Source organism: Xiphias gladius, chromosome 21, assembly GCF_016859285.1.
Source record: "Xiphias gladius isolate SHS-SW01 ecotype Sanya breed wild chromosome 21, ASM1685928v1, whole genome shotgun sequence".
Classification (NCBI taxonomy): Eukaryota; Metazoa; Chordata; class Actinopteri; order Istiophoriformes; family Xiphiidae; genus Xiphias; species Xiphias gladius.
This window is the reverse complement of record NC_053420.1, coordinates 13,560,369-13,587,204: the sequence shown is the minus strand read 5'-3', so window position 1 is coordinate 13,587,204 and position 26,836 is coordinate 13,560,369. Positions and strand designations below refer to the sequence as shown.

The following is a 26,836-nucleotide window of genomic DNA, read 5'->3' as shown; positions in this document are numbered from 1 at the left end:
ATAATATGTTATATATACATATCATCAGAAAACATTATTGCCCACTACAAGGCAAAGGAAATTTGTCTTTGAAGGGGCTCAGACGTAAAAAGACACACAGTGCACTTGAAGTATATATACATATACATAAATATATAATATCCTTCAATATAATGGAGAAGAATACACTGTGATTAAATAGAAAAGTATGCAATTATACTGTGAGTCCATGTAGAAATTTGGTGTCATTACTGTGGTGAAAGTTCATCGTTCATCAGTTAAATAATCCATAAAATGACAGGTCTCAATATAATGTGTAAAACTAAATTAAGTGGAAAGGCACTGGTGTCTACTTTATGCTATTAATTAGGTTTGTGTTTATGTTTTCAGTCGGGATGTGATGCCTCTCATTGCTGTCTATGTGGGTATGAGAGAGGGGGGGGCGGGGGGCGAGAGAGGAAGGAAGGTGGGAGGGGCTCATGAAAGTGATAGTGCCTAGTTTAGCACTTTGCAACATGATCCGTGCAAACCACGGAGAGGCCGGGCTCTGCGGTCCCGCATCCTGCCATTCCACCGCACCACACGGAGACTGAATAGAGCACCATTAAACGGGGAATGATAAGGAAAGGAGGTGGACCGTCGTCCTCTGGTGACTGGCTATATGAACCCGCACAGCGTCAGCTGCTCCTGACAAGGCAGAGGCAGAGACGGAGATGAGGCTGACGGAAAGTAAAGCTGGTGCCGATTGCGGTCTGCGTCAAACCTCTGGCTGCTTCGGGAGATGATGCCCTCGGTGCCTCATAAAGGACTTTCTGGCTTTATTATTTGCTCTTGAACACCCATGCTGCGGGGGTCCATGTTAATATCTCGGGGTAAACATCCAGCAGGGACAGTGATGGCCACCCCATCTCCAGCCGCCCAGTCACTCTCAGTATCTGCATTGTGAGGAGAAACTCGCCCTGGGGGAGTGGGATTGTGAAGGAATATGCAGAGATAAAACACAAACAAACAAAAACAAAACAAAGAAAAAACAAGCTTTCGTTGTTACATCCAAACCAGACATAGTCACAGTTGGATTACCGGGTGTTCTTGTTTACCAACATGAACTCGCTGTTTTTCTCCGACTCTCCTCCCGGTACGGCCAGCAACGTCCCCGCCGGGTCGGGCGCGGTGACCAGCGCCCTGCGAAATGACCTGGGCTCCAACATCCATGTGCTGAAAACCCTCAACCTGCGATTCCGCTGCTTCCTTGCCAAAGTCCACGAACTTGAGAGGAGAAACAAACTGCTGGAGAGCCAGCTGCAGCAGGCTCTGCAGAGACCGCAGTACCGCCACCTTTACACCCGCGAAGTTGCCGTGCAGACGGACGGTCCCCAGTCGCGACTGCCGGGAACCATCTGGAGTTTCACCCACGTCCGGAGGCATGGGGAGCGCTTTGAGACCCTGCACGGGCCCGGGGTGACGTGGACGCATCCGGACGGAGTTGGGGTCCAAATAGACACCATCACCCCAGAACTGAGGGCTCTGTATAACGTGCTGGCCAAAGTCAAGCGGGAGAGGGACGAGTACAAGAGAAGGTGAGGAAAGCCAACCTGACTGCACCAATGTGATGTATGTGCTGTTGATAGTTCCCCCACAAAGTTGGCAATTTAGAGCCTGTTTCTATAGTGGCACAATCAATTTTAGGCCAGGATACATCCAAATTAATATGAGCCTGTATACATTTCTTTTCTGTCGATGAGCTGTGGGCCCCTATTGTCACTGCTCTCACAGTAGCTACACAGAGGTAAGAACGAAATTGAAAATAAGTCCAAAATGTCACCACACACCTACCAGAGACTATCACAGACACGATTAAAGTCCCTGTGGGAACTCTATGGGAATATCCAAGCCCAGGTTATAGTCCACACTCCAGTCACTCAGTTGCAAGAAGGTCAAGGGTTGACCCGTTTATGTAGATGTAGCAGTTTATAAGCCAAGAAGTTGTAGTGCTACATTAGATCTGGACACATAATCAATATTGCTCTTGAAGATAAACTCGTTTTTCACATGTTAAATAGTTCACACTAGAGATTAAACAATTAGTCGATAGACAGATAATGAATAAGAAACTATTTTCAATGTATCGAATAAGTCATTTTTAAACAGAAAAAGCCAAACATTCCAGCTTCTTCAGTGCAATGAATGACTGATTTCTTCCATTTCACATCAGTGAAAATTGAATATCTTTGGGTTTTGGACTGTTGGTTGGACAAAACAGGACATTTGAAGATGGCCCCTTTGGCCGTCACTTTGGAGTCATTTGAGACACCTGATAGTTGGGATCATGGAGCTATTTTCATCTACCCATCACTTTATGACTTCTAACATCAGTGTTCTTTTTTCTTCCCATGTGGTTGTGATTAGCCACTGTCTCCAAATGCTCATCTGACAGTATGGTGGAGAGATGACAGACATCACAGTGATAGCGTACACTTGAGGTAGTGTTTCACGTGGCTGCTCAGCATTTACACAAAGACGTTTATCCTGGATTGAACTGATCCTGTTTCTCACACACTTTTGAGGAAATTCCTTTGCTTGGTTAATTCTCCACCAATTGTTCCTCGCCTCTAGTCATATTAATTGCATTTCCTTGAGGACTCATTCCAGCGTCCCCAGCTGACTCACGTCACTGTTGGCCGGCTTGGATGGCTACCGGAGGGAGACATGCCAAGCAACCGCCTGCTTCTGTTTTTGCCTTCATTATTCAAGCAGAGAGGCATTTTAATAGGCCTGCATCTGCTTGGTGAGGTCGGCTATGACGAATGCTGACTTCCCTGTGAGCACACTGACTCAGTGACACAGAATGTGTGTGCTCTCCCACTCCTCTGGGAAACTGGATATCCTGTCTAGTCATTCCCGGTAACTAGCATATCCTTTTTTGTGCATTTCTGCTTGAGAAGATGAACGGCAGTGGCTGGGACAGCAGCCGAATTAAAAATTCCTGCAGCTGAGTTCAAAAATTTGGATCCCCTTAGGCAATAAGTGGAGTTCTTGACTTTATAAGTAATTGAAACAGCCATCTCAGTTGCTTTTTAATTAGGGTTTTAGTTAGCAGAATATATCCAGTTACTTCTCTTTGCGCATTCACTCTTTTTACGTATATAATGCCTCCAAATAGAGGTTTTTGAGTTGTTGGTAAACAAAAAAGGAAAGAACAGGATTTCTGTACTATTTATTCATTATTTATACATTTATAGGCATTGTATATGTTGTGTTTTCATTACATTTTACATTTTTCTTCAGTGAGACAAGTATTGAGAGTCAGACACGTTTTTTGCAGTGTTTTTACACGTAGAGAGCTGTGGATTAAGACACATTCCTAGCCCCCTTTTATTGGCCAGTAATCATGGAAATCCATCTCTTTCCCTGGCTCTCTCTTTCCTTCTCTGCTCTGAGCCCAGTCATTGCAACACCCCTGAGTTCTCTACCCAGTTGTTTTCTCTCCGTCTCCCAGTCTAAATCCTCTTTACTACAGTCACGTTTCAGCATTCAATCCCCGAGCCTCATCCTGCCATGCATTCTCTGTTCTGTGCTCTTTGTCCTCCACCATTCCTTCGTCCTGCACTCCACTCCTCCACAGCCCCTCCACCCCTCCACTCCTCTCTATGTCATGTAGACTGCTTTGTAAAGCATCCTCAATCCCGGCAGAGCCCCCCCCCTCCTCCCACACCGCCCTGGTGATTTATTAAATCTTTACGAATGCGGACACACAGAAGGAGATGAATGACCAGCTGGTCCGTTTCTGATTTGACCACTTGCATTCATACTATAAAGTACAAAGTTCTGTACGTTCTGTCATTTTACAGTACAGCTCTTTTTGATCAAGAGACTATATTCTGAGCCTCAGGCAAAAGGGTGGGATTTGTCATACATTGTTCGTAACACAGTCGCTTATGAAGTTGTATTCTGAAGTCAGTTCATAAGGGTGCTTGAATACATGAAAGGCACCAGTGTAATGGAAAAAAAAAACTTGCCAGCATTAAGCAGACAATATAGATGTACAATATAGACCCACAAATGTAAAAAATTAGGGGCCAGTTTTGCAAATGTGTTCCCCAAGACGAAACTCACAATGTTTCTTACGACATTTTGGAAGCTGGTATGCTTTTGGCCCCTGAATTTTTTTTCCCCCTTGAATGTCCTCTTAAGTAGCTTTAAAGTTAGAAAAACATTTTCACATTTGTAAACGAGTGCACCTACTGTGCACCGCTAATGGATTTTTCAGTAATTAAGATAATCATGCATGTGGACATGTGCACATCATGTCTGATAGCTACAGCATCAGACTGTATAGTGCTGTGAACTAAACAAAAAAAAAACTTTGAAGCAGTTGTAAATTGTAGGTGGAATTATAATACTATGAAACACATACTTAAGAATCTAAAATCTGAGTAAGAGACTTTTCAACTGATAATGGATGATATTTGTCTTTAATTTGACACAAATGCCTTTAATCCATTTAAAGGTTTAATTCTTGCAGCAAATCATCTAAGAAAATACTTCAGAACTATGCTGTGTGTACTGACTTGATAACTTCTCTCTTCAGACAAGTCTTTATTGTTCTTCATATTATCAAATGAATTTTTGTAGGGTGTTTTTTGTAACCTCCTGATTTGTTTTGTTTCTGGAAAAAGTGCAGTTTTGTTATATACACAAAGACACAAATTCAGATTGAATCATACTGTCCCAAAATAGTAGAAATAAGTTTCTTGTCTGCTGTTTATTTCCATTCAGCTATTTCCTCAACCATTTACTGTACAGTTGTTAGCTGTTTTTCCTGAGCAGAAAAGATCGGTGCTTAATTAAGTCCTCTACATTATACGATATGCTTTTGGTAGAGAACAATATGGTCCTTTCAAAGACGCTGGGTGTATTTCTTGATCTGGGAAAGCTCTTTAAGCCATTTAGTCCACATTCTTAACTAATTTATCAGATTCTTTGGCTTTCAGAACACTGTTATATTCATGCACCATTATCATCATATGCAAAAGTGTGCTTGTTCATACAGACACACGCTGTCTGTCTCTCTCTCTCTCACGTTCAAACACACAGTACATAGACATACAGTTGTCCGAGGATAGGCTTCATTAATCCGACAGCCATCTTATATGAACGTCCACTTAGTGCCTCGGTGGCTGGACTGTGAGGTTACATACCTTTCACACTGACAAACGACCGTGCAAAGGAAAATGGGTAAGGTCAGTGCCAGTGTTCTCAGCCATACTGTTTTCATCCCACCCTCTTGCATCACTGTGAAATGTATCACGTGGGGGGGGTCAGTGAGTCCCTAACAATAATTGCCACCAGCATGCCATAGTGCTTAAGGGGCCGTGAAAACAGTGGCTGAAATTGACGAATGTATTTGACAGCCGTCAGCACACCATATGTTAACTAACAACAGAAGCTGTGTCCGGCTTCCTGTGACAGCTACTTTAATGTGGCCAAGAGGGCAAAGTGTCCATTTGATTAACATTTACATGTTCTACTTTTAGTGCAGAGATATTGCAGACAGCTTTACCCATTATGCAGATTACTACACAAACAGACAGATCGGGAATAAAAAACAGCAGTTATACTTGCAGTAATATGCTAATATATTTTCCATATAAATAAAGATACCTGATAGTTCAATGTTCATTTAAACAGATATCACTGTAGTTTACATGAATTTCTGTGGAATGGAGATGCTGTAGAAGGACGCTATGGACAGCTACTATTGAAATGACTGCACAGACAGCAAGCAAGAGATGCAGAGAGCAGTGTAATTTACAGTATTACACCATTTTCTTTAGGTACTACGCTTACTGCAGTGCTTTAGTCATACGTTAGTGCGAATGGACACATCAGCTACAAGCTCTGCCCCGGCCAGCATTAGAAGCAGAGATCCCCGGTCATTGCTCCGGGCTCCCCTAATTGGTTGTCTATCCCATCCCAGAGCAGAGGCCAAACAACTGTCTTGCTGGATCACAGTGTGGGTGATACAGGGGGTATAGTGAACCAGAACAGTCTCTGGGCCTCCCGGGCATGTTCTTCCTACATGAATAATTCAGGCACAGCTGAATTTAGCTGCGTGTGGATCAATGCAATTAAAATTCTGTAATTCTTTTTCCTGAGGCTTTGATCTCAATTCCTGTGTTTAAGAGAGGTGAAAGGAAGAGTTGAGCATCGCCTTTGAAAGTAAGAGTCGGGCTTATTGTAATAAAGAACTAACTAATTACAGGGTGAAGTAAACTGTGATTCCAGAGCTGAGGGCTGCATTGTGTTTCAAATATCATATTTCCTTATGAAGTGCAACGTGCTTCATATTAATGTGCTATTTAGCCTCCCCCTGTCTGTCTTTGCTGCTGACCCGCCCCGTGTTTAATCCAGGCCGTCCTTTCAGGAGAGGGATTTTCTCTAAGCCGTCACCTAGCTCCGTAGGCCCCAACCTCCAGCCAGCCCTGCACAGCATCCTGGCACGCAGCCGCTGTGCTGAACTGGGGCCTCTCGAAGTAGAAGACTTCCTGCTGCTGAGATACAGAGAGAGAGACAGAGAGAGAGCTCAGTTCACTAAGGCCATTGAGCTCCAGATTGGAGTTTATATTGTGTCTCTCTTACTCCCTCTTCCCGTCTGTATGGTGCTCTTCTTTTGAGCTCACAGCATGTTTTTGTATTTTCCAAGGCAATGGCACTCTCCAGTATTATTATAGGTCAGCTTCATTGCTTCGATCAAGTGTTCATTTTGCAGATATAATCACCATTACAAACCTGGATTGTCCCCAGTGGAAACATGGACAAGGCTACTGATTTAGCTTATTCCTACCATATATTGATGTCCATGGACTATTTCACTGGATGCCATGGGAACTGTAGTTTATCTTGAGTGAATCCCGTATACTATGCTACTGCTGTAAATACTCACTAAAGCAGTGGTACCTGTGGGGTCAGATGAGTCACAAGATCTGCAGGTCCCTGAAATAATAAACAAGTGAGGAAAAGAGGAAGAAAAGAGTACATTTCTACAACACAAAATGTTAATTTTTCTGGATTTCCTCAAATCATTGCTGTTTTTCTTGTGAAATGTTGAAGCATTGGTAAACTGCTCACTGCTCACAGCTGAAACACATATGCAACTTGTTATGGGGAGAGTGAGTAGGCAATGTTTGGCTATAAAGGGCCACAAGCCAACAAGGTTGGAAAGCACTGCACAAGAAAAATCCAACACATGTGGTAACCGCTGTGAAAAAAAGATGAAAATTTGGTCTCTCTTTCTCACTGTTGATTGCACTGGAAGGAAAATCTGGATGATACAGTGATGGGAATGTGTCCCCCCTCTGGTTTGTTGTGCCTTTGTTCTCTCAGTGCTTGTGTCTGGAGCTGCTGCTGTGCTGTGCAGCTGTGGTTGATTATTCATGGGTATCAATACAGCTGAGAGCAGTGGTGCTTTGCCATATATAAAAGTGCAGGGATGCATCTGTCTCTCGTAAGCACTGACTGCATATGGGGAGTAAACTGACTGTACAGCAGGTTTGGTTGGTGGATTGTCTTGGAAAAGCACTGCTATGCCTTGCAGCAGCTGTGGCCAGAAGCAAAGCAGGAGATGTGCAGTTTGCTAGGTCAGATAAATGTTATTGCTAAGTCCATAATCATCAGACTTAATAAATCTAACAAGTGTTTTTGCCTTTCTGTTCAGACCTGCTCTGTCTGAAAAGTTATTGCAGCTATTCTAAAGGTCTGGATGTGCTGACACAGCATGCAGACTAAATAACCTCTGTATTTCAAAAGCTTATTATTTCAGAGGAAATGTTGGTTTGCTAGACACCTTCAAAAACAAACACACACACACATCCTCGGACAGTATACAATGCATGTGCCAGAGAGGTATGTGAGTTTTGACAGGGGTATTAAGTCTGTCTCTTGCATGCTTGACATTAAACTAGACCAGATGTGTCTCTCCTCTGAGCTCTCTGGAAAGGTTAATGTATTAACAGATAAAGTGCGTTAATCTCCTGTGGTATCCTTTTCATTATGGCACTTACAGAAGAAAAAAAAAGAGTTATGTTAAAGGAGCAATACACGATTTAAGTTTAAACAAAAATGTACCAACACAGGATCGGAACTTTTTATCGCTACCAAAGTCATTGACAGGTCTCTCAATACAGATGCTAACAGTTTATTTCTGTTTTCTGGTAGTGTAAAGGTTTTTTTTATATCAATAATGTTTGTAAACAATAAAACAGGTCTATATTTTCAAGTTGAGAAACAGAAGAACGCATATATTTAAGCTATATATCAAAGTTATTTCATACACCTGTCACTTATATAGCTGAAGTTTTACAGATTGGGCGTTTAATGGTGTTGTAGGATTTTCACTATTTTGTAAAAATGCTGTACATCTGGGGTATCAAACTCTGGGTCTCCAAACTATGCTGTCACATGTAATGGATGAGGATGAAAGACACATAAAACCACTATATAAATGCAGTCCATTTACCAAAAATCAAAATGTGAAAATATAACAATAAATTCTAAATATGTGAGGGACGAAACTATCTGGTGGGCTGGATCTGGCCCCCAGGCAGGTTGTTTCAGTTGGCTGTACATGACTAATGGAAACATTATTGTGGTCAAGGAACCAGATTTCTTCTGAATAGAGCGGTGCCAGTTTTATATTCACTTCTGGGGTTCATCCTCCAGGTGTGTGTACAGAGAGCTACAAAAGATATTTGTCTAGTGGTGATGTCTCACAGCTCTGTTACATAATCTCGAATAATTTGACTGTGCCCAAAGTGAACATCTTCATCATCTTTTCTTCTGTAAAGGGATGTCCCTCCCAGTCCAGCTCCACCCTACCATGGCCTGGGCATGCAGGGCGTTGTTTGTGCTCTTACACTTTAAAGGAACCTGACAAATCCATGTCATTTGTCAGGCAGAAAATCCAACTCAAAGCCCCCATTATAGGATTGTGGGGGAAGCCAGCTAGCTCCCTATAGGTAAAGTGGTTTTACAAGTTATGTCTTTTTTTGTGCAGTTAAATGCCTGATACTTGTACTGTATGTTAAATAAATAGCCAGGGGCCTAGAGCTATTATGACAGTAGCATAATGTGTACTGCAGTAAATGAAATCAGCGGGAACATAATGAAACAACAGCACGGTAGTGCGCTTTGTAAGATGGGTGGGGTCAGTTTCATTTTAGATTTGGAGACTGCAGGGAAAACTGATTTTCTGTCACGACGCTCTGTCACCCTCGGTCTTATCAGTCCTTCTTAAGAGCGACTGATGAGAAAGAAACTCTTTTGCCCATTCTGCCAACAAACACATTTAGCTGCCAGTTATTGTAAACAGAAATAAACTATTACATTTTGAGTGTTTTCACAACTTTGCATGTCCCTATATGTAAACTTATGTAAGAGTTTGCTATTACAAACTCTTACATAAGTTCCCTTTTGAAAGCAATTATCCATTTTTTTTTCAGGGTGCTCTAAGGTCATACCTATTAGTTGGAAACGCCTGGTAATTATACGTAAAAACAACATGTGTTTCTCACTAATCCAACACAGTTTGAAGCTAACCTGAAAGCAGCATCCCTCAAGCTAGAGAAAAGAGGGCTAGGACAGACTTTGGGGGTTAAGCAATTAGATAATGTGCACAGTGCAAACATGTTGAGCTCACACCCAAATTGTCGAGAAACGTCCGCATGAACACGTTGTGGGGCCTGGTCAGGATGTAGGATTACACATGTTACAACAGTTTGTACCAAACCCTCTATTCAGATAGATGCCTTGATCAGTGTTAATGAGGTAATTATAGTCTCACCTTGTTCCAAAGAACATCAGGAACATAGTTTATGCCCAGGCTATATTTTTGTTTTAATGTTGCCCTGTTGTGTTGCAGCTATTCCGTGTTGTTGTTCTGCCTCAACTTGCTTCTCAGAGCTCCACGTTGAAATCCAAGAAAAAGTAGTTTCACTGAGCGAGGATTTACAGTAGATTATATACAATATGACGTTTTGTCTGCTCATGATTTATGAATTATTATTATTTATTAATTAATTATTACAACATTAGTTGAACATATGCTGCACTCATGGTGAGTTTGTTTGTGAAAAATAATTTGTTTAAATTTTCCTTATTTACATTAAAAACAAAAAAGAAATAACAGCAGAGAAAAAATAATGATAGACATGCATGCAGACATATGCTGTATATACACATAAACATAAGTATTCGACAATTATTCACATATTAAATACATAAATTAATAATAATGATAATAAAAATAATCATAAATATATAAAGAAAATCATTTTTAAAAAGAAATGTGAGGAGCGTATTTTTTTATGTATATTTATGTTAGTAGTTAACTATCTGCATATTTCATAACTGTATATAGTAAACATCCACATATATCTACTAACATAAACCCATAGTTACATACATACAGTACCAGTCAAAAACCCAAACACGAGTCATATGTTTGCTCATAATATGAGGACTTAATATTTTTATCCCATTGAGAGAATGGCAAAAATAGGTGGCGCTGAAAATTCATATGTATGTATCTACTTAACCTGGTACAGACATGTTGAAAATACTCAAAATATCTAAATATAACTGAAGGTAATGCAAAGTAAAAAGACCAAAGTACAAGTTTATATTAAAAAAAAAGGCATAAATTCAAATGTTTCATCAGATTACCATTCATGAGTTGAATAACCCTGAGGAATGTTCTCCTCTTGAACCTCCTAGCTTTTGATCAAAGCTCTTTGTACTTCCCCCCTGAAGAAACAGTCTCGTACTGGGAAAATGCTCAGTGAGACACATCTCTAACAGTTCCCAAAGCCTTTAGATGAATGGGGGCTGTGCAAACTGATAAAGAGACGGGAGGATGCAGTCATCGTATTTTCCCGGAAAGCTGACTGTTGTCATGTTTCGCAACCCGAAGGTCTTAAGTTTATTTTAAACCAGTCTTGTTCATGGGAAGAGACATTTATGACAGTAGCTTCTTAGGAAGTGGCATGGTGACATTTACTATACTTTATTTAACCCCCCCACAAACAGATAAACATATAAAGTACACATAAAGACAGATAAAAGACCTGACAAGAAGGTTGCCACAAAGGTTGCGAGATAAGGGCAGTAGTATGGTGCCTACAGTATGCAGGTACAGTACAAATAAATACACACGCACATACGCATAGTATACAAATATGAACATACACAGTACACGTACGTACATACACATTCACATTTTTCATAAAAGGTAAACTATAATTCACAAACTAAAACTTTCACTTTTTCTGCTACTTCAGACCAATTTTCAACATTTTTGCCTTTGCCACATGTTTTCTGGCTACCTTTTGTTTTGAATAAATAATATCTAACTGTAAAAGTAACCAGTATCTTTCAGATAATATGCTAGAACTTTTCCAGCGAACAAAAAGCAGTTGTTGTTTTTTTTCTTTTCTATGAATGGGTAAGATACACAAGATTCAGTAAGTCTTTTTAAAGGACCTTGTGGGATTTTCAGATATTGCCGGTGAATTATCTTTAAGAGAAACTCATGGTTACCTCAATGACCCGAATGCTAATGAGATACAAGCTAAAAGAATTTGATAAATAAATTTGATAAATTGATGAACAGAAAATTAATCTGCAGAAATCTTGATAATTGACTAATTGTTACAGTGGATTTTAATAAATTCTAGCTTCTCCAGTGTGAGGCCTTTTTTCTCCGTGTTATTATCACTGTAAGCTGAATATCTTTGGGTTTTGGACTATTGTTCGGAGAAAACGAGACATTTGAAGAATTCGCCTTGGACCTTTTTACTGTTTTCTGACATTTTACTGTCAAAAAGATTAACTGATTAATCAACAAAATAATTGACAGATTATTTGAAAATGTATATAGTATATGTATATATACAGTGTGTGTTTGTGTGTACAGAAAGGCTACGGTAACTCAGATAACCAAACTTAATTACTGTGGTGAGCAGAGAACCATCTCAGAATGAACAACATGTCAAACCTTGAGGCGGATGGACTACAACAGCGGGAGACCACATGGGTTCCACTCCTGTCAGCCAAGAACATAAATCTGAGGCTGCAGTGGACACAGGCTCACCAAAACTGGACAGTTGAAGACTGGAAAAACATAGCCTGGTCTGATGAATCTGGATTTCTGTTGAGGCAGCAGATGGTAGGGTCAGAATCTGGCATCAACAGGATGAATCCACGGACCCAACATGTCTTATGTCAACAGTCCAGGCTGGTGGTGGTGGTGGTGGTGGTGGTGTGGGGAATGCTTTCTTGGCACAATTTTAGCCCCTTAATACCAGACAATCATGGTTTGAATGCCACAGCCTATCTGAATATCGCTACTGACAATGTGCAACCCGATATAGCCACAATTTTCCCCAAAGTGTCTCAGACTTGTTTCATGAACATGACAATGAGTTCAGTGATCTTCAGTGCCCCCCCCAGTCACCAGACCTGAATCCAGTACAACACCTTTGGGATGTGGTAGAACATGAGACTGACAGCATGAATGTGCAGCTGAGAAATCTCCAGAAATTATGTGATACAATCATGTCAACATGGACCAGATCCTCAAAGGAAAGTTTCCAACATCTTATGGAATCCAGGCCACTAAGAAGTGATGCTGTTTTGAGACCAAAGGGAGGCTCTGCCCAGCATTAGTATGGTGTTCCTAATACAGTGCTTGATGAGTGTATACAGAGTATATACTCTGTGTATACTGAGTATACACTCTGTATACAGTAGATAGATAGATAGAACAAATATTCTCATCTAATTATTTATCATTTTCGAAACCCAGAGACTTCTTGGCTTTCCTAACCACGTGATAATATAACCTAATACTACACTGGTGCATGGATCACACTCTGGAGATGCCAATAATTTCATATAATATAAAATCCACAGAGTGGAAAATGCTCTTTGGATGTATTTATAATGCTCTTATAATCTGTGACTTAAAAGGTTACCAAAAAATGAAAATCTCCTGACATGGAAAACAAGATTTAGAGCAGTCAATAAACTATCACAGATAGTGTGTTCAACACTGTCCACTATATTAGCTATTAGCAATATTTGTTCACTCCCTGAGGGCCAATGACAATGGTGGCTTGGGAAAATGTCTGTGGTCACTCAGCAACACCGACAGTCCTCCTGCTGTGCCTGGTGGTGTGTGGGTTAGGAGGCCATTATTTAAGACTGGCCGCGCTCGTGGAACATAAAGCAGAGGAATCACTGTGCCCGGCTTACATGATTGAATGAGCCCAGAATTAATCAGGGTACACATCGAATGCACGTTGATGGCACCGTTTCCATGGACACGAGATGTCTTGAGAAGATGGGGTGATGGAGGACAAACTGGTGTGTGTGTGTGTGCTTGTGTCGTGGATATGGATTGAGGTCAGGGAAGGAGGTGGAGCAGAGAAATGAAATGAGCGCTGACCTTGGCATGTTGTCTCATCAGCAGAGACCCCCGAGCAGCCAGACGGTGGGCTCCTGGGCTGTTTTACCCGCAGGCCCGATCCATTTCACATCGCTGCATCATTACCACGCCACACATGTTTCTCTGTGGAGTCTGGGGAGGTATAGATTAGAGCATCATGACATTCAATCGATGGCTTACTGTGGTCATACCTCCCCTTTTTTTTCCCTAGGAAAGCGTCACATTGCTCACTTTTTCACATCTCTGTGCCACAAATGCTGCCTCCCATCATGCTCCTTCTATCCAGCCAAGATTATTGAGAGAATCTGTGCTGAAAAGTAAATCATGGTGCCCACTTGCGCACTTTATAACTGCATGTAGAAGATGGGGAATGCCGCTTTCATGGAGAAGACATTATATAGACACCTATAGAGCTCCAGGGGAGGGATCACGTGCGCTCTGGACTCTCAGACATGATTTATCAAAGCTGTCAGTGGCCTCATTTCATACGAGCAGCTCAGCTGAAAGGGAGTGTTTGTCCTGCATGTAGCCAGATGTATTGATTCTTCAATCGGTTATCATGTAACACTTCCTGTTTCACTGTTGCCTGCCCTCATGAGAATTAATTATATTGGTGCTATTAAAATCTCTTTATACTGTTCAGACTCAGGTCTAAGGTCTAGGTTTATCACTATTTAGGCTAAGGTATACTTGTTTTGATTTGATAATATTATTACAACACAGTAATGTTTTACAAATAATAATTTGTATCCAGTTACTTTACAAAGACGCCCTAACCCTTCTTCATATGGACAAGCATCACAACAGTTCAATATATATACATACTGTAGATTTTGGGTAATTTATACAATCAGAGGACAAATTAATTTATGTCAATTGGTGAATGAAACACATTAAGCAAACACACACACTGCCATCCAGGTAATAAGCAAAGAAAGCATTTTTTCTTTAAGGTATCACACTATCAAAAGATTTGAAACGCATTAGAAAATGACAAAGGTAAATAAGGGCATAAGTGTTACTATTCATCAAAAATCTTAAAATTGATCATATATAGAATATTACAACAACATTCATGTAACGTTAAATATCCAAAAACCAAAGTATCAAAAATTGTTTGAACAAAACATCAGGTAAATAAGGACCACTGCTACATTTCGACCCCAGAAAATAGTTTAGAACAAATAGTTTGAGGAATAGCAGGAACTTGAGGGTGAAATTGAATAAATTAAATTAATTACAAGGCGTGTAATATGATCTCTAACTGTATGTATGTATTTCAAGCTTTTAATTTGCTGTCTGGTTACAAAGAAATTCCACTCGTAAAAGTAACACTTTCCAGTGCATCATATAGTTTAAAGAGGGTGTTGTCTGACTCAATTTTTTTTTTATTAGCAACAGAAGCTTTATGGAATGATTCGCAACCACACCTCAAAGTTTTCCCTGTGCTCCTTCTGGTATTTACAACCTGTTCACAACAGTATAGTGGACACACCGTAAGAGCTTTTGAATCTGAACATCAGATAAGCATTTGATTAATAAAATAACAATTAGTAATTTGATAGTCACCTCCAATATTTAACCCTTCATCACCTTGATTCTGGCAGTCACTATGAGTGCCATAAAACCATGAGCACTGTCATTAAAAAGAATCAAGCACGAGAACATGAGTGCGTCAGATTTGGATGTGTGCATGCTGTGTAAAGACTGTTCTGTGTCATTAGGCGCAGTGATGGGAAAACACTGAGGCAGCTCGCATGCAAGCGTAACTCCCAGACATACCACACAAAGCAGGGAGTGTTAGTTGGCAAGCTCTGCAGGAATGCTATTGTTCAACAGACAAAAATTGTATGAGAAAATGTGTGTTTGATGTGAGACACCCACAGCGTTGCAATGCAGTCTCCTCTTAAATGACTGCTTTTCATGCATCACAAAACACGCAGTCGTGGTTTTTTTGCTTCCACTGAATTTTTTTATGAATTTAATTTGAACAATTCTACTTATGTGCTACTGCATTCAAGGATGCAATACTGATTTAAGAAAACAATTATCTGATGTTCATTGTGAGGTTGGATTGGATAACCCCAAAACAAAGATGATTCATTCTTAAAAAGGCTTTTAAGTTTCTCAATGAAAAAAAATGAAAGTATCTTTATGTGGCAAATACAAAACTCCCATCATTAAATTTTGGTTTTGCCTCCCAAAAATGAAAAAGAAACCACTTCATTTATTGCTGCAATTTCAGTTGGCTTTGTAGGCTGAGCTAACACATGTGAAAAACCACAGTTTTTGACTTATTAGAGCGAGATTGCAGAGGATATGTCTGGCGGTAAACAGATGTCTATGAGTTGACACAGGCTCCAACCCTCCTGCTGTCTTTGTCCTTGTAAGGAGACTCCGGGAGTGTTCATTTGACTGAGTCATGCCAAAGGTACAGGGAAGCCAGAACCACAGCTATGGCAGAGGGGTCAGATAGGATACCTTGGCTTTGCTGTTGTGCCATCTTTGTTTGGATTAGCCATTTTTATCTAGTTGCTTGAAAACTGTCTGTGATTTTCCATTTGATTTTTATGGACTGTTGGATTGTATCTGCTCCAAATAATGTGGAAGCAGTTGGTCCTTCAATGACTCCATTACCCTTGATAGATGACATAAATAGCCCCGACATATTGTTGACAGAGAGAGGCTTTCCCTCCATCAGTAGGTCAATTTAATCATGTTTGCCCTGTTATCACCCATTACAGAAAAAGTTGTTTTAGTCGTTCAGGAAGCGACAGCACAAGTGATGCAGATGCTGTGACAAACGGATTTGTGTCTGCATAGGATGTGATGCAGTTGTGAACTCCAGTGACCGTAGCTGGAGTCCTGCGGCAGACAGGCGGAGTGTTGTGGACACAGTAAAGCAGCACTGCCAGCATTTTTTAGAACAAGACTTCAATCACGGTGTGAGCTGGCGCGCCCTGCCAAGGAATACTTCTCTCTAATTAGACAGTGTACATTCAGTGGGTCCTGAATGGAAACAAACTGAGTTTTGTAGAGAAAGTGAATCTCTAGTGACGCATGTTTTGATGCCAAAGTGACTTCTGGTTGTGTTTGTGTTTCTCCATGGTAAAGGCTCATGTGCCAGAAGTCAGTAGTGGTGATCAGATGTCAGCTTTCTCCCTTCCAGTAAACATATATGGTCAGGCATGCGCTACTTACACCAGTACGTGCAAATTTTCCCAATGGCTCACCCAGTCTCTCTCAGACACACACACACACGCACACACGCACACACACACACACACACACACACACACACACACACACATACGAACACACACACAGAGAACCCCATCTGTTTTTATCATCCACTGTCATCATGCATGTGGGCCACAGAGGCTTATCATCATGAGTGTCTGACACTGTGCGGGTACTTCATATTAGTGAATGAGTTGCTTCTCCATTCTGAACCTCACACTGTCTTTTGAGAAGCGTCCGTGACTCAGCATCCTTGCTGTCTCATCTCCCAGGGAACAAGATGACTGTGTATTAGGAGCATGCTGAACTGACTGATGCAGTACAGGCTGAGCCTTCTTTGCCTTGTGTGCGATACATAGTGCAAGGCAATTAAAGAGGCTTCTCATTTTGTTTATACATAGCTGCCATATTGAACAAGGGTGATATGACCCATCACCAGAGGAAAAGAGAACCATGTTGCTAATCATAGCTTGCAGCCCGGGGGGGTCTGGCACTTATTTTTAGCAATGGTAGAGGCATGGCTTTAAGAATGGTAATATGTCCCCCTCTGCATGAACTTTTGTAATCCCTTGATTTTTCATCTAACGCCATCATCAGGCCAAAAATTTGTCCAATACTTTGTTTTACAAAAAACACTCATAGAAACTAATTCCCATCAGCCTCAGCTTTACTTTTGCAGCTGATTACCTAGAATTAGCATGCTAGCTCAATAAACTAAGATGGTGAACTTGGTAAACACTACACCTGCTTAACCTCAGCACGCTAGCATTGTCATACTTGAAAGCACAGAGCCGCTAGATTCTTAGTCTGTTGTCATCTTCTGTTGCTTGCAGTTGTATTAAACCAATAATGTGAGCTGCTTGTTTTACTGGGACTTGTGTGCTTAACTGGTGACTATGATGTGATGAATAATTCAGCCTACCTTATCTCCAGTAAATATTGGAATTGCTATGAATGGCTTTGCACTGGGGTTGGTAGCTTTATTACATGTTAAGCTCTGTACGTTTTTATCTCTGTTAAAAGCAGGAATAAAGATTTTCCTTTGTTTTGATTTCCCACTCCTGTGACTTCATGAGGAATGAAGCAGTTAGCATGAAGGAATTCAGGCTGCTGCAGAGATACTCCACCCTTTTGGGTTGGTGTTAGAGCTCTGCAGTCACTCAAAGATTCAGGAACTATTCATGAGCAATGTTTGTTGTATTTGGATGGGATGGGACTCTATTCTTCTCTTTAGTTTTTTATTGAGGCAGTGGGGTTTTAAAGATGACTGTACAAAAGAGGAAAGAGACAAAAGATTGAAAACAGGAGTGGGAAGTGGGTGTCAACCCACACTGTCAAGGGCATTTTGTAATCAGAGATGGCGGAATTATCCCCACAAAAGTACCATTACCCTGTCTAGTGGCCCCCAAGGGACAAGGGCCAGCAGTAACTGACCCACCTCTGTGCTCTGTGTTGCAGATGGGAGGAGGAGCTGTCCAAACGGGAGCAGCTGGAGTCCATGGTGGAATCCCTGCAGCAGGTTGGGAAACATAGAAATAAAATTTATGCCATTAACATACTCATGCACAGACTATTTGAAGTCTTGCTAAAGGTCATTTTACCACACGCAGAAGAGGAGCACAAATAAGATCTGAGGGGAAGAGAGTGTACACATACTTTTTCAAAATAGCCACTAAAGCACATGCACAAGCATTTAAATATAGCTCAGTTCTTCATGGTGTTTCATGCAGTCTGGACTCAGGAGAGCTGAACTAGGGGCAGCTACTGTACAGCCAGGATAATGTGTGTCAGATTAGAAAAAACATATTACAAACCCATCAAAAGGAGTCAGCTGGCCTAGACAAATATCACCAGCAGTCTCCCATTATGTTACTGTTCAGAGCAGGCAAACGGAAGTAAATGTAGAGGCAAAATCAAATGAATGTGTCACACCTTGAGGCTATATAACAATACGTACGCAATCCCCGCTGGTGTGAGTACCTCATCTAATCGGCATCCTTCCCTCTTTCTGCTTTTGCACAAATCAATCGGTGACAGCATGTGGGTTTGTCTTGGATTCTGGGTCAGCAAAACCCCCAGATAGAGAGGTGGAGTGCCTTCCCCCCATGGGCTTTAACATTTTAGAGCGCAAAGGCAGATGTTGCTGTGTATGGGAGAGCCGGAAAATCTGCTCACACATAGTAAATTCAATGCAAACAGCCAGCTATTGTTATGGGCCAGGAGCCATAGGACTGTTACTGTGTGCTGACGTAATACAGAAGCAAAAACTGGGACTTTACCAGTGACAGATTTGACTAAACAGGGTTAATAATCCTTTGCGTCTTTGTTTGTAAAATTGAGACTTTAAATTTCTGAGCTCATGTTTACTAGCTAAATACAATAGCCATCCATTGAATGTTGAAATTATGGGAATAGTTTATTTTGAAAGCTCCTATGAAAAGCTAGGTATCTTAAAAGTTACAATAATTAGGGCTCCGTTATTTAGATTAATGTTAATGAGGCCTGGCAGTGAATGTGATATTTTAAAACAACAACCTGATATTTTAACATTTTGGGTTTTTTTTTAACAGATTAAACGAATGAGATATAACATGTAAAATAGTCAGTTTTAGAGGCGCTAGTAGGCAGATTTTGTTACCTTCAGACAGAGCATGGCTAGCTGTTTCCCCTCGTTTCCAGTCTTTTTTGTGTTTTTTGTATTACTTAATGCTTTCAGCCAAGGCCCACGTTTGCATCAGGAAGAGGAAACTAAACAATGACCTCTGGGTACTGAGCTAAACAGTAACCAAGTTGATCTTATAAAACAGTATAACAGTATGAGTTCCTCATTTGCTTAAATGGGCCTTATCACAATGTTACCAGGGTCAGTCTTTAATCTACTGGACCTGTAGCTACATTTTAATCCACTGATATTTACATCTTGAACTATGTCAAACAACCAGTGTTGATGCCTTTTAATGTGTCTTTAACACTTTTACTTTGTATGCTTTTGAAAAGATTTTATCAGTTTTTTTTTTTATATGACCTACTTTCTTTAGCCGTATTTTCTAATGTCTTAATGTTGGACTGTCTCTTGCTGTCTTGATGAGGATGGAGGACTGTGTAAACACCAGCTACAACAATGGAAATACGTCCAGGACTTTATCGTTCTCTCCCTGACAAAGTCTAATATGTTGTACTGTATTTGCAGATGTATTGAAGTCTTGTCAATAAACCTAAACCTAAAATCTACCTGAATGTGTTTAATACAAGATTTACACCAGTTTAGAAATGGTTATTGCACAAATTTAATTCAAAAACTTTGGTAAGCAGAGTTTATGTGTGAAAACGTACATTCCACTAACCGTATTAGGATTTCTATTTTCCTTTATGTGTCTTGTTTTATATCTTTCAATGTGATGTTCACTCAGAGTGCCCGGCGGTCATCAGAGGTCCAGAACGATCTGAGCGAGAAGGTGGACAGACTGAAGGCAGAACTCGTGGTCTTCAAGAGCCTGATGAGCGATGTAAGTATTTGTTTGGCGCTAGGGTGTGGTCATAATCACTTCCCCAAGTCTGACAAAGCTTTCGCATTGTACAAAAAGTGCTGAGTTGACTCCCATACTTAAAGCAATCGTGTCAAGTGTTCCAGCAGCGTTCACAGCATGTATAACTGTTTTCCTGCACACTCCTAAGCATCATTCCGATGGAGGTTGTCATTTACACAGGTCTGAAGAATAATACTTAACACACACCCTTCCTTCTTTCCTTATTTGGATTCAGGAATAAAAATATAATGCAAGAAAGCCTCCAAGACAAGCATTCATTGAAAATAGCCGAAATGGCGGCTGTAGATCAAGAGCACTTCCTGTTCTGTTCAGCCCCGTATTGTTCCCTGGCAGGTCTGCTCTAGTGGGATATACAGTTGTAATATACTGTGGTGGGCCCAGTCACAGCTTGTGCTTGCTCAGGGATAAATATAGTTGGATGATGTTTTTGTTTTTATGATAGCTTTGTTGTTTGTCGTGCTTATCTTCCCTTTGGCATCTGTACATTGTAGATTTTTCATGTTATTTTCTGTGCTTTACTTCATCCCCTCTGTGAATCCAGAGCTGGGTAAGTGGATCTCTTATGATGTGTAGATTATTCTATGTCTAGTAGTAGTTAGACATCCTGTATTTTGTGGCTATGGATGTGTCTTTGGATGTAGTGGCTCTCTTGTCATTGCCCAGAAAAATTAGTGGTCTCATAAATAATGTGTAAGAGATGTTTGCCCGGTCCATATCTGCCCCACTAAATCTTATATGAACAGAATATTTTTGAATATTTTCTATATTGACAAAATACCTGTGCAAAATTATGGTTTTGGTGCTGTAAATACAGTAGATGGATTTTTTAATATTGTTTTTTAATGTTATCTTTATTTAACCCACAAAACTTCTTTGAGATAAAAATTTCAAGAGTTCACTGGCCAGTCAGTTACAGACTCACAGTATAAACAAGAAACACAAAATTTGTCAAAAGATCAGAATCAAACAAAACCTGATTATAATACAATGAATGAAATTGCATCCAAGAAGCAATGTAGAATGGCACATTAAAGGGGTCCATATTATAAAGTTTTGATAAATTTTGGGGGCAGACACAAGACAGATTAAATCTTATAGTTTAGGTATAGTAAACAACTTCTGTTTGTAACCTCGGCTTTCTGTTATATATTCTAAGTCTCAAACCAGATCTGAGGAAAAAATTACCCCGATGACATCATTGGGGTTATTTACTCCCACCAAAGCAACAGGAGTCACTGTACATTAACAGTTTTCACAGGCAGAGTAGTACTTCTTTGCGCAGAGTAAACTGACGGCAGAATACCCTTTAAACTAAAGGCTGCCAAAAACGATAAATAAATATAAGGTGAAACTTAAACATTCCATACAACATTACTAAGTGGTTTAAATGCTCAGCGGACAGGCACTGATAGGGAGATGAGTTCACCAACACCATCTAACTGAGAGATGTAATATAACGATAAAACATCAGCTGATGTTAGTCGTTGCCTGCCGCAATGAATCAAGTTCACATACCGTAGTTTATACAGTGTGAGAAGGCGTATGGATTATATATGTCACTCTAAAAGCTCTAACTATTTCCATGCAGCAAATGTCTGACCTGGACTCCAAGATTCAAGAGAAAGCCAGGCGGGTGGACATGGACATCTGCCGGCGGATCGACATCACAGCCAAACTGTGCGATGTGGCTCAGCAACGCAACTCAGAGGACATGACAAAGATGTTCAACGTCAGTCCAGTCAGGTCGCTCCCAGAGAAGGTGGGTATTCATCCATCCGCTGTTCCAATGTTTGTCAGAGGAGCTGACAGGAATCGCTGAAAAAAAAAAAAAGAATTCTCTTCTGAAGTAAACGGTCAGCACTGTATAAATGAAATCGGAGCTGCCGGTGGCCGAATATGTGCAGTGACTTTGTTGCTTTTTCACCCGCTCATAATCATGTACCGAGTGACCCCTCTAAAGGTGCAGGACCGCATGTTTGCATGTTCGCAAATACACTCGGTAAAACATATCAACATACACATTCAGAATACATACAGTAGTGACTCATACATACATGCAAGCACACACACTGAAAAGTGAAATGCTGATGTGGACTCTTCACACAAGGGTATCACATTACACCGACATTTCTGGCTATAGCCCAAGTATTAATCTACTGTACATTAAGCTGGAAGCTTCTTTTATGTCATATGTTGTTATATGTCTGCCTTAAATTAAATTTCTTACATTTACACTATTAATAAGAAAAATTCTGCACAAAAAGTGCTGCATCTGTGGAGTAATGTAAATTAAGCATGTACAATACATACATAGACACATGTATAAACACATGAACAGTCTTATCTGCTCTGCGGTTTTTTTTAAATCTTGATTCTGTCTTATCCTCTTGTTTGTTTAGTACCTTTAACCTGACTTTGAAACATAACCTGAGACGAGGACTACAAATTAGCTTTAGGTAGACAACCTATATACGTTGCATTTCCCAGTTGAATAAACAATTAAAAGAAAATGCTTGTGTACAGCTTTCACAAAAATAGCTTACTGGCTTCTGATGAGCACAGTGGTCACGACCAAGGATAAGGTGAAAAAATAAATCAAACTACAGCTGCCCCCTTTGCATTTTGCTTCAGGGTTCGTCGGGTTCATCTTGGATCCTCAGGCAGAAGTGTGTGTGTTTATGTTTCCGTGCGTGCTTTGCAGGGCGCCATGGCGTGCTGCAGGAAGAAAGAGCGTAAGGCGATGTCTGATGAGGAGAATTCAGAAATGGACGCCGAGCCCAGCCTGTCAGAGGAGGAGGTCCCCGGGTCGCTCAACATCACGGACGAAATGAAACGCATGCTCAACCAGCTGTAAGCGACACCTGACACACACATGTAGCCACAGTGCACACACACCAGAATCAGGCTCTGAATGAAACTGAATATGTTTTGCAGATGCACCATACCAGCAAAGGTGTTTCCTGCAAAGTTGTTGTGATGGAATTGTTCTGTATATTCCTTCTTCTTCCTCTAGTGTTTATATGGAGTGTTGCATCTAACACACACTATGCTCATTTAGCAAAACTCAGCTGATTTTAACACTGTGGGCATTCATTTGCTCTGTTAAGGCCACAGTGCTTATTTTTTGAATTCTCTCTAATTTTGTTCACTCTTACAAACATTGGCTGTTTTGGATTAGCCTATGTTCTAATCCCGTACCCCTAAAATATTTCTAAAAGAAAGTTTTCTGGCTATATAGTATGCTTGACTGCTGTCGGTTTCTATAAAATCTTTCCTTTCCACCATTCATCCTTTTTAAAAGTGCATCACCCTCTTTGCATGTGACCTATGCTGAATCTGGTGGCTGTTATTCTTCTCCTTCCTGCCCTCCCTCTTTCTTCTTCTTCTCTCCGTTCTCTGGCCTTGTCCTACACAGACATTGTTCAGATAACTCCTTTGTTGCCAGGCGCGAGACATTCGAAATCGACGACGACTGTGACAGTCTGACGTGGGAGGAAAACGAGGAGACTCTGTTGCTGTGGGAGGACTTCGCAAACTACAACGTGCCGTACGCCATCACTGCTCCAATCTGCACAACTACCGGCCCCTGCGAGGGCAACGGTGAAGCCGCTGATCCAGTGAGTCCTGTCTGCATTTATGGTCCTTTGCACCGTATATATACAAGTCAGAGCGTAGATCATTGCTGTGGGTGCTGTGTAAGACATCTACTCATGCATGATGAATGAGGCCTCTGTCTGTGCTCTCTAAGGATTCCCAGGATGGAAGTCTTGGCAGCCTCATTGATGAAACAGAGTCGCTATTTAAGATCAGAGAGCAGGAGTACCAGGAGACCATCGGCCAGATCGAGGTAGACAACCTGTGTGTGTGTGTGTGTGTGTGTGTGTGTGTGTGTGTGTGTGTGTGTGTGTGTGTGTGTGTGTGTGTGTGTGTGTGTGTGTGTGAAATAGGATGTAAAACAAAACCTTACATAATTCATTTTGTAGTTTAGTGTTTATTAAGAATTGCTTTTACTTTTTCATTATGGCAGCAGAAGTTTACAATTACAACATAATATGATCATATTACTTCTTATAAAAGATACTGAATTATCGCCCAGTCCTCTTGTATATAAATATACTTGGACGTTATTGGGGTTAGTATATCATATTTATTTTTTGTATGCACAGAAATCACAGTGTTTGGTCATGAAAACTGGTTCTAAGTCATGTAAAAGTCATTGAAATCCATCAGCCAAAATGCTTTTGAACCCTGAGAATTTACTTGCTATCACACACCAAGATTAAAGCACATAAAAATGTAAACAACACTGAGTCCAGGAAATATTCCATCTTTCATTTCTTTCCTTAGGGGTTGTATAAAAATGATTAGGGTTGGAAATGAAAAAATCAAACGAGAGGGAGGGTATTGTATTTTTTCTTCTTGCTGAAGGAGGGTCTTTCCAATTTTTCAGTTAGACACAGACAAGTTTAAAAGGTACCATTTTAAATTCTTTGTGCACCTGAGGTTTTAATGATTACACAAGTCGTACTACCTCAACAGTTATATTATTTTGAAATACTAACCTGGAGGGTGTTTCAGTATTTTTTTCTGAGTCAAGGGAAAAATTAGAAAAAAAATTTAAAATGTTAATGCATTTAAAATGTTAATAAAGCTATGCCTTGCTTTTAAAAAAAGTGAACCATAAGGAATTTAGTTGTTAACAGAATAATTTCAAAGAAAGGCCTCTCCAATTTGGTGCTAATTATAAGAGAAAGTGTTAGTTACTACAGTTATTAAGTACCCACTCATTATATTCTAGTTTTTAAGAAAAAAAAAGGGAAATTATGTAGTAGTAGGTAGTTGAAAAAGAGTAGATAAACAAATGTCAATATCCATCAGACTCACTGTGGCACTTTTTCTACCTAATCAAGAATTAAGAATTTTTGTCAGTCTTTTTATGAAACTCTGTTTATAACCTATTTTTCACTTAGCTACTACATAATTTCCTAGTTTTTTCTTAAACATTCATATATAACGAGCAGGTAATAACTGTAGGAATTAACACTTTCTCCATTTCAATTATAATTAGTACCCAATTAGGTAGTCCTTTGTTGGAAATATTCTTGTAATTTACAGCTAAATACCAGCTAATTTTATAAGAAATTATGAAGAAAGTCCTTTTTTTTTAAACTGGAAGATACAGGAAAGGCAAAATAAAGTGTAACCCTTCACTCTGCTTTATCCATCGTATTCTTTAGATGGAATTGGCAACAGCTAAGAGTGACATGAACCGACATCTGCATGAGTACATGGAGATGTGCAGCATGAAGCGAGGCCTGGACGTGCAGATGGAGACCTGTCGACGGATGATTAAAGGTGGCAGGAACTCTCCCTCTTTCAGCTCTGCGGCCAGCAGCGACTCAGGGAACACAGATGAGATCCAGGACGAGATTTCAGACAAGGACGCAGAGGCCGAAGTGTCCATTAGTTGATGGCTGGATAGCCGGGCTTTGTCCCATCCCCTCCTGAAAACCCCTTGTTTTCACAGGGGTTGAATGTGTATAGAGCTCCACCCTGCTAGAGAGGTGGACCAATTTAAATCTGGGTCTGTTTGACATGTTAAAGTTCTGATGGTCATGCTCACTGACGCAGGCCCAGAACTGGTGCTTTTATACAGTTTCCGTTTGGTTAGAGAGTGGTGGGAGCTGGAGGGAGGGGGGGGGGGGACTTCAGAAAGAGAAAAAGGGTGCATATGGAGTCCAAGCTGTGCTTTCTTCCTCACTGCTGCCTCGCTGGATTCTTGTCCAGAGCTTCACATCATTTTATGGGAGAGAAAAATACAATGTTTTAAACTGGCCCAGAAGTATTTTCTACAAATTCTTACCCTATTAATGTCCTTTTTTTCTAAAGGAATTGAAAATAGTACATATTGTGCTTCTTGTTCGATGAACAACAAATACGTTATTCACAGAAAATAAAGTACATCCATCCTTTAAATTTTAATATTCATTTTAGATTGCAGAAAGTCAGTGCCCCTTGATTGCAATACTGTTTTTTTTTGTGTTATTTAAGTCCAGGTGAGGTTATTTGCGATCTAGATTGTCTTCTGCCAGGGAGACAGAACAAGAAGTGGAGACTAATGGTGTTGGAGTTCTGGTGGTTTCTGAGGGAACTCTGCAGGGTTGCCAAAGTTGACAGAGCAAAGGAGCGCAGCCTTTTGTTGCATCAGTGCACTACTGAAGTTCTATGCAATGTAGCTGGCCTTATTTTCAGACTGGCTTTCACCCTTCAGTGTTTTTCTTTAACCCAGTACGATTAGCCTTTTAAGCAAAGCAGGTGTTTTCTATGTATCATTTTGAGCAGTCGCCTCTTGTGCGTTTGAGTGTGAAAAAATCTTAGTAAGGGACATTTGTTTTATCATGGACATCAACAGTAAAAACTGGAACAGTGCCCCCTGAACAAGGGACTAATGTCTTTATTCGTGACTATAATATAGATGCTACTTGCTAATGCACAGGCAGTGCATTGCTCTGATTCAGATGTACTTCACTGGGGAAACATTGTTCTTATCTTGTGCAGTTTATTTCAC

At 40.5% G+C, this 26,836-nt stretch overlaps 1 protein-coding gene across 2 annotated transcripts; it reads left to right on the top strand.

Annotated features, from left to right (window-relative positions):
* Positions 1–515: 515 nt before the first annotated feature.
* Positions 516–25,940, top strand: iffo2b (intermediate filament family orphan 2b). Of its 2 annotated transcripts, none has more exons than XM_040159471.1 (8): positions 516–1,556; positions 18,179–18,239; positions 20,131–20,226; positions 21,857–22,027; positions 22,970–23,118; positions 23,714–23,885; positions 24,017–24,115; positions 25,506–25,940. In XM_040159471.1, the coding sequence occupies exons 1-8, from the start codon at positions 1,081–1,083 to the stop codon at positions 25,737–25,739; spliced, it is 1,458 nt and encodes a 485-aa protein (XP_040015405.1). In that variant the 5' UTR covers positions 516–1,080; the 3' UTR covers positions 25,740–25,940. The 2 variants fall into 2 exon arrangements, with proteins under 2 accessions (XP_040015405.1, XP_040015404.1); XM_040159470.1 differs by having other exon boundaries at positions 23,684–23,885.
* The last annotated feature ends 896 nt before the right edge of the window (positions 25,941–26,836 follow it).